This window comes from Penaeus chinensis, chromosome 12 (assembly GCF_019202785.1).
Source record: "Penaeus chinensis breed Huanghai No. 1 chromosome 12, ASM1920278v2, whole genome shotgun sequence".
In the NCBI taxonomy this organism is placed as follows: Eukaryota; Metazoa; Arthropoda; class Malacostraca; order Decapoda; family Penaeidae; genus Penaeus; species Penaeus chinensis.
Window position 1 is genome coordinate 40,343,606 of NC_061830.1, and position 9,171 is coordinate 40,352,776.

Genomic DNA, 9,171 nt, shown 5'->3' on the forward strand with positions numbered 1-9,171 from the left:
ACCTCCACCTCCGCCTCCACTTCCACATCACCTTCCACCACCACCACCAACACTGCCACCTCCCGCCCTCCTCCTCCTCCCCCTCCACCACCACCGCCCTCCTCCACGTCATAGCACCCTCCTTCCCTACCTCCCCCTCCCCTTCCACCCCCACCTCAACCTCCCCATTACCACCACCACAACCTCCCTCTCCACCTCCGCCCCCATCTCCTCCCATCCCCCCATCCACATCATGACATCCCCCCCTTCCACCTCAAAATCTCCCGCTCTACCCAGCCCCCTCTCCCCTCCCCCACCATTCCCCATCCTTCCACCCTCTCCCCTCTCCCCCTCCCCCCTCTACCACCACCCCCTCCCTCTCCCCTTCCCTTACCATTCCCCCTCCTTCTCTCCCCCCTCCCCCCTACAACCCAATCCACCCCCGCCGAAACTCTCCGCAGCGCTCGGGAACAATTACCATAATCTCCCAAGCTAAAAAAAAAAAAAATAAAAAAATAAAAAAAAGGGGGGGAGGGGGCTAATTACCCTCCCACAGGCGTAATTACCCCCCCCCCGGCTTAAATATCGTCGACTTAATGACACTCGGCCACCTCCGCGTGCGTTACGAACTCTTTTTTTATCTAATCCTCCCTTCGTTTCATTTTGCGTTATCATTATTGTCGTTACCGTTGCTGTCATAGGCATTGTTATTGTTGTTATCATCATCATTATCATCATCATTATCATCATCACTGCCATCATCTTCATCACTATCACCATCACTACTATCATCATGATGATCATCACCAACATTACAATCATTACACTGTTGTCACCATCACTATAACAAGAACTACTACTACTACTATTATTACTACTACTACTACTACTACCACTACTACTGCTACTACTATCAGTATTATCATTATCATCGTTATCAAAATCATCATCATCATTACCAATAATAATAATAATAATAATAATAATAATAATAATAATAATAATAATAATAATAATAATAATAATAACAATAATAATAATGATAATGATAATAACAATAAAAATAAAACCCATGATAATATTAATAACACTATGAACAGCAATAATAGTAGTAGCGGTAGTACTAGCAATAATAATAATAATAATAATAATAATAATAATAATAATAATAATAAGTAACAATAACTATAACTATAACTATAACTATAACAATAATAACAATAATAATAATAATAATAATAATAATAATAATAATAATAAATAATAATAATAATAATAACAATAACAACATTAGTAATAACAATAACTCAAGATACGCTCACTTCCTAAGGCGATCATTGCAAATTGCAAGGCTGCAGAACTCAAGAATATTACGCAACAGACCCACGATAAGCGCCTAATCGGGAGACAAACAAACAAACAAACAATCAAACAGAGATAAGGGTGCCCAGTTGACCAGGCGCAAACGACTGACGAAACAGTGAACAAGGAAACAAACAAAGAAGAATTAAAATTATGGTTATAAAACAAACAAAAAAATTATAACAATGATGATGATGATAATAACAACAACAATAATAATAATAACAAAACCAATAATAATAATAATGATGATGACGATGATGATAACAATAACAATAACAAAAATAACAAAAAACCAATAATTATAATAATAATTATAACAACAATAATAGCAATAATAATAATAATAATAATATTAATAATAATAATAATAATGATGATGACGATGATGATAACAATAACAATAACAATAATAACAAAAAAAACAATAATTATAATAATAATTATAACAACAATAATAGCAATAATAATAATAATAATAATAATAATAATAATAATAACAAAACAAGATCAACAACAACAATAATAACAATAATAACAAAAAACAACAAATTTAACCAACTGCCCTATCACATTTCCACCGCAGAGAAAAAAAATACTTTTAGGGGAAAAAAAATCATCTGGTCTAACAATTCAATTCATAAACAAATCCCCGACAATAAAGAGAAATAATGTCCTTCAAATATTTTTCTCGCTTTTCTCTATTCACGGAGGAGGAGGAGGAGGAGGAGGAGGAGGAGGAGGAGGAGGAGGAGGAGGAGGAGGAGGAGGAGGAGGAGGAGGAGGAGGGGAGGAAGAGGAAGAGGAGGGAGAGGAAGAGGAGGGGGAGGAGGGGGAGGGGGGAAGAGGAAGAGGAGTGGGACGGGAAGGGAAATGGAAATGGAAAGGGGGGAAGATGGGGAAGGGGAAATGGAAGGTAAGGGAAGGGAAGGGAGGGGAGGGAGGGATAGTAAGAGACGGAAGGGGGTGAAGAGGAGAGGGAGGAGGATGAGGAGGGAAAGGGTGAAGAGGAGGAGGAGAAGGGGGAATTAGGAAGAGTACGAGAATGAGGAAGAGCAAAAGAAAGAGGAACAGGAGGGGGAGGAAGAATAGTAGAAAGAGGAGGGAAGGGAAGAAAAAAATGAAAGAAAAGGAGTAAGTGGTTAGACAATAAGAAAGACGAAGAGAAAGAGAAACAAGCGGAGGAAAATGAGAGAGGGCGAGGGAGAGGGAGAGGGAGAGGGAGAGGGAGAGGGAGAGGGAGAGGAAGAGGGAGAGGAAGAGGGAGAGGAAGAGGAAGAAGACGAAGAAAAAGAAGAGAAAGAAAAGGAGAAAGAGGCAGAATGAGAAGGAAAGAAGAGAAGGAAATCGGGCCTCCCCAAACCTCCCCCTTCCCCCTCCCCTCCACCCCTCCCCCCTCCACCCAACCAATCCTATACCGCCCACAAACCTTCGTTACAAGGACTTCATACAAGGAAATAACGGGTTACGACCACATCAGTCCGTGGGCGCCGGAGCTTTATTGCGCGACCAGAAATAACGCCCGAAAAAAAAATTGTAAAAAAAAAAAAAATAATAATGCATGACATTATTCCATTCATCAATACGAAAAAAAATATCCATAATGAAAAATATGCATATACCCCTCTCTCTCCCCCTCCCCCCCTTTAAAAAAAAACTACGAAAAAAAAGTAAAAGCACCACACGAATGGCAATCGGGAAAAAAAAATTAAATCTTCATTCTTTTTCAAGTACACATGAAAGTCCAGCCATGTGTGCATACACGAACATGCACATAGATTTCAACACTGCATTAATACGGGGCAAGAGCGCGCACACAAATAAACAAATAAATTCTCATATATGGGAGGATGAGAGGGGAGGTGGGGGGGAGGGGGAGAGGGAGAGAGAAAGAGAAAGGGAGATGGAGAGGGAGAGGGAAGGAAGGAAGGAAGGAAGGAAGGAAGGAAGGAAGGGAGGGAGGAAGGAAGGAAGGGAGGAAGGAAGGAAGGAGGGAGGGAGGGAGGGAGGGAGGGAGGGAGGGAGAGAGAGAGAGAGAGAGAGAGAGAGAGAGAGAGAGAGAGAGAGAGAGAGAGAGAGAGAGAGAGAGAGGAGGGGGGAGGATAAGGAGAGACATGTGGGGAAAGAAGATGAGGGTCAGGAAAAGTGAGGAGACAGAGGGATTGAAAGAGGGAGAAGGCCGGAGAGAGGGAGAGGGAAAGGAAGAGGGAGGGAGGAAGGGAGGGAGGGAGGGAGGGAGGGAGGGAGGGAGGGAGGGAGGGAGGGAGGGAGGAAGGGAGGTAGGGCGGGAGAGAAGGAAAGAGGAAGAGGGAGAGGAAAGAGAGAGATAAGATGGGGAGGCAGAAGCATAGGGTAGGAGAGAAAGGAAGTGGAGAACAAGGGGGGAACGGAAGAAGAAGAAGAAGAAGAAGAAGAAGAAGAAGAAGAAGAAGAAGAAGAAGAAGAAGAAGAAGAAGAAGAAGAAAAAAAAAAACACGAAAAAAAGGTAAGAACACATTACCAGACAAACAGAAAGACAGACAGACAAAAACACACGCCTAAAGAGAAATACGAAAGAGAGGGAAAAAGCAAAACAAAAGAACACAAATCCTATAAATACACAAGACCAAAATAAAGACGCACTCACGTCTTTTAAGTAGGGGGGGAGGGGGGGGGGCAGGTGGAGGAGGAGGAGGAGGGGGGGGGATAGGGAGTGAGAGGAAGATGAAGGAGGGGAGGGAGGGGGAGGGCGAGGAAGGGAAAGAGGGAAAGAGTGGAAGGGATAACAAAGGGGGGTGGGGAGAGTGAAGGAAAGAAATAGATAGATAGAGAAGGAGAGAGAGATAGATAGATAGAGAGAGACAGAGACAGAGAGTAGAATAGAGAATGAAAAGAGCAGAGAAAGAGAAAGAGAAAAAGAAAGAGAGAGAGAAAGATAAGAAGGAAAGAAGAGAAAGAAGAGAAAGAAGAAAACGAGAGAAAAGCGAAGAGAGGTGGAATGAAAAGCGCGAAGGAGTTAAGGGGGGGGGAAAGGACACAGGCGGGGAGGAGAGAAGGAAAGGGAAAGTGGGAGGGGGAGAGGGGAGGGGTGGGGGGGTGAGGAGAAGGAGAAGGGGGGAGGAGGCTGTGGGGGGGTGGCGATGGGTGGGGCGTGCAAAAATCAAGACAACCAGGACGGGGCTCCTCTGCCTGGACAAAAGCGGGGAGGCTGGTACCCAAGACCCCACGGAATAGAAGGACACATGTGACAGGGAACCACACAGAAAGCACACACAGGAGACAAGGACGCAATCAGGAGGGGACACGATGGGGGGGGTACAGCAAACAACACACGACGGGAGATGAGAAGGACAATGCATGGGGAGAAAGACAGGGTGGGCTGGATACAACACACAGGCATAGATCATTGTTATAGGAACCGGATCATATTTTAGACAGGAGTTTGTGAAAGAGAGGGGGGGGGGGGGGGGGAGGAAGGAAAAGAGAAAGAGAGGAAGTGGTAGGGTAGGGGGAGTGGGGAGATGAGGAAAGACACGGCGGGGAGGTAGGGAAGGGGAATGGAGGGAGAGCGAGGGTAGAGAGGAGAGAGAGAGGAGAGGAACAGGAGGAGAGAGAAGGGGAAGTGGAGAGGAGAGAGGCGAGGAATGGGTGGGTTGAGCCAAAAAGGACCCCCCCCACGCCACCACCCCCGAAGGACTCTTGACATGTCCCTGGAGGGGCAAGGCGACGGCTCGTTGAAAAGGTCACAGGCGGTGACGAGAAGTCCTGAATTGGGAGGAGACCCCTGATGGGGGTTACGTCAATGGGCACAGCGTGAGGAGACTGCACAAAGTCGGATTGGAGGGGGGCGAGGGTGGGGGGGGGGAGGGGAAAAACACAGGGGGGGAGGAGGAAGGACGGATGTGGGAGGGGGGGAGGCGAGGGGGGGGGGGGGGGGAGGAAAGGACACAGGGCGGGGGGAGAGAAGGACGGAATGTGGGAGGGGGAGAGGCGAGGGTGGGGGGGGGGGTGAGGAAAGGACACAGGCGGGGAGGGGGGAAGGACGGAATGTGGGAGGGGGGGAAAGGGAGGGGGGGGGGGGTGGGAAAGGCACAGGCGGGAGGGAGAAGGGGGAATGTGGGAGGGGGGGGAGGCGAGGGGTGGGGGGGGGGTGAGGGAAAGGACACAGGCGGGGAGGAGAGAAGGACGGAATGTGGGAGGGGGAGGCGGGGTGGGGGGGGGTGAGGGAAAGGACACAAGGGGGGGAGGGGAAAAAGGACGGGAAATTGGGGGGGGGAGGGCGAGGGTGGGGGGGGGTTGAGGAAGGGGAAGAAGGGGGCAGGGGAGGCTTGCGTCATCTCTCGGCGTTGCATCTTTAAAATCAATACCAACCACGTGACGACCTCCTCTGCCTGGTACCTCAAGCGTCCGCTGGTACCCCCTATACCCCTACACACGCACGCACACACACACACACACACACACACACACACACACACACACACACACACACACACACATACACATACACATACACACACACACACACACACACACACACACACACACACACACACACACACACACACACACACGTACATGCATACACGTACATGCATACACGTACATGCATACACATACATACATACATACATACATACATACATACATGTTGTTTATATTATCCTTATCATATTTTTAGACAAGGAGTTTCTCTAGTTGAAGAGAGGGGGGAGGGGGAGAGGGGGAGGGAGAGAGGGAAAAGAGAAAGAGAGCGAGTGAGTAGGTAGGGGGAGGGGAGATGACATACAGGGGAGGGGGGGAAGGGGGAATGAGAGAGAGAGAGAGAGAGAGAGAGAGAGAGAGAGAGAGAGAGAGAGAGAGAGAGAGAGAGAGAGAGAGAGAGAGAGAGAGAGAGAGAGGAAATATTCTTCCGCATGCCCACCCCCACCCCCTACCCCACCCCCTACCCCACCTCCCCATGTCTCCTTCCCTCCCCCCAATAGAATCTTTACCTGTCCCTTGCACTGCAATCGCACGTACTACGATTTGCAACAATAACCTGTCATTCACGTCCAACTATTGTTTCCTGTCATTAACAACCCCTTATTTTCACGTCAATGTCTCTGCGTGAGCGCCAATGACCTGCTACAAAGTCGAGTCGTCACGCTCAACAGAAGAGTGCACACGCAACAGTCAAGTGTACACAGGCCGATCCGTGCCGTGCGTACACACACACGCACACACGCACGCACGCACGCACGCACGCACGCACGCACGCACGCACACACACATACGCACACGCACACAAAATCGCTGTCCATCCAGAGTGAATTAGTGCAGCTGTACCGTGGCACTTTGTACGGTGCCACAACGCGCGGGGAGAATTGTCCACTTCGCGGCCCAATTTATCCTCACAAATACCAACCTCATCCTTCCTCCCCTCCCCCCCCTCCCGGCCTCCCCCTCCCTCCCCCTATAAAGTGGTTTATGAGGCTTCTGAGTGCATTACTGCTGCCCCCCCCCCCACAACTTTAGCCCCCCCCTCTCTCTCTCTCGCCTGGTTTCCTCTTCAGATCTGGCTTTTCCTTTATACGCTGTGATACTTTGAGGAAAGTTATTATAATGAGTTCGGGTATGCACGAATGGCGGAATGTACGAGCACCGACACGAACACGAACACAGACACGAACACTAGCTTAAACCCACACACACATACACATACACACGCACACGCACATGTACGTGTACACACACACACACACAAACACACACATACACACACTCAATCACTAATACACACACACACACACACACACACACACACACACACACACACACACACACACACACACACACACACTCAATCACTCACACTCACAAAAAAATAAATTCAATTACTGACCCATCCTCCGGGCCCTCCCCCCCCCCCCCATTCCAACATCTCTCCCGCCTACACGGTTTCCTCTCCGTGTCTTGAATTCATTAGGAGCCTCTTTAATTAATATAACATTTGCACTTTCCATATTATTACGTTCCCTATCTCAGGACGCCTGTCTAGACGGCGAGAGGGACCCCCCCCCCCCTTCCCCCGAGGCATTGAACGCAGGCCACCTTGACCTCCTTGACTGGTGCCTTGACTGGTGCCTTGACTTGATTTGACTGGTGACTTGACTCGCCTTGACTCGCCTTGACTTGTGACTTGACTCGCCTTGACTGGTGACTTGACTCGCCTTGACTCGCCTTGACTGGTGACTTGACTCGCCTTGACTCGCCTTGACTCGCCTTGACCGGTGACTTGACTCGCCTTGACTCGCCTTGACTGGTGACTTGACTCGCCTTGACTCGCCTTGACTCGATTTGACTGGTGACTTGACTCGCCTTGACTCGATTTGACTGGTGACTTGATTCGCCTTGACTCGATTTGACTGGTGACTTGACTCGCCTTGACTCGATTTGACTGGTGACTTGACTCGCCTTGACTCGATTTGACTGGTGACTTGACTCGCCTTGACTCGATTTGACTGGTGACTTGACTCGCCTTGACTCGATTTGACTGGTGACTTGACTCGCCTTGACTCGATTTGACTGGTGACTGGACTCGCCTTGACTCGATTTGACTGGTGACTTGACTCGCCTTGACTCGATTTGACTGGTGACTTGACTCGCCTTGACTCGATTTGACTGGTGACTTGACTCGCCTTGACTCGATTTGACTGGTGACTTGACTTGCCTTGACTCGATTTGACTGGTGACTTGACTCGCCTTGACTCGATTTAACTGGTGACTTGACTGCCTTGACTCGATTTGACTGGTGACTTGACTGCCTTGACTCGATTTGACTGGTGACTTGACTCGATTTGACTCGATTTGATTGGTGACTTGACTCGCCTTGACTCGATTTGACTGGTGACTTGACTCGCCTTGGCTTGATTTGACTGGTGACTTGACTCGCCTTGACTCCACTTGATTTAAATGGTGACCTGACTTGACATGACTGGTGACTTGACAGCCTTGACTAGTATCTTGAACTGACTTTCGACTGATTTGACAGGTACCGTGAGATAAGAATCACGGGCATGGTGACTTGGTTGACTGGCCGACTGGATGACTGTCATGTGACCTTTCCTTTATTCCCCTGCTTTTTTTTTTTTTTTTTTTTTCTTTTTTGTCTAAACATGGCTGTCTCTCTTTCTCCATCTCTAGCTCTCTTTAAGCATCTTTGCTCTGTCTCTTTGACTACCTCAGCTCCTCTATTTTCTACGTACGTAGGCCTGTTTCTCTCTTTTCTCTCTCTTTTCTCTCTCTATCTCCAGATCTTAATTAACATCTTTCCTCTCTTTCTCTCTGACTATCTCGGCTCCTTTATTCTCCGCTTCCCTATGCCTGTCCGTATCTCGCTTGACTCTCTCTCTCCATCAATATCTCTCTCTCTCGCTCTTGGAATCAACTTCAAATCTCTTGCCCACTTGCCCTCCAGAAGGGGGGCAACTCCCACAGATTCCCTACAGTGCCTCATTCCCTTCCGGCCTCTGATTATCTCTTATCTTCCATTATCTTTCCCATTAATCACTACTTTATTTACCTGTTACTTATTTCAACGAGACTGCCATAAAAACTCCCTCTCTCATCTATAGCCGTTATATTGGTCAAACAGATAAGCGTAAGCGCGCGTAGGCACACACGCGCGCGCGCGCACACGCACACGCACACACACACACACACACACACACACACACACACACACACACACCACTCATACAGAATCACACAGTCACACACTCACACACTCACTCACTCACTCACTCACTCACTCTCTGTCCCCCCCCTCTCTCTCTCTCTCTCTCTTCTCTCTCTCTCTCTCTCTCTCTC

At 48.2% G+C, this 9,171-nt stretch overlaps 1 protein-coding gene across 1 annotated transcript in view; it reads right to left on the minus strand.

The window, feature by feature from the left end:
- LOC125031035 (neurofilament heavy polypeptide-like) overlaps positions 1-8,364 on the minus strand; it is a gene marked incomplete at its 5' end in the record, with an annotated part of 12,881 nt that extends 4,517 nt beyond the window's left edge. Inside the window, 2 exons of the mRNA XM_047621453.1 lie at positions 4,999-5,142; positions 7,420-8,364. Of these exons, the coding sequence (XP_047477409.1) occupies positions 4,999-5,142; positions 7,420-8,364 (1,089 nt within the window). The remainder of the gene's footprint in view (positions 1-4,998; positions 5,143-7,419) is intronic.
- Between the last annotated feature and the right edge of the window lie 807 nt (positions 8,365-9,171).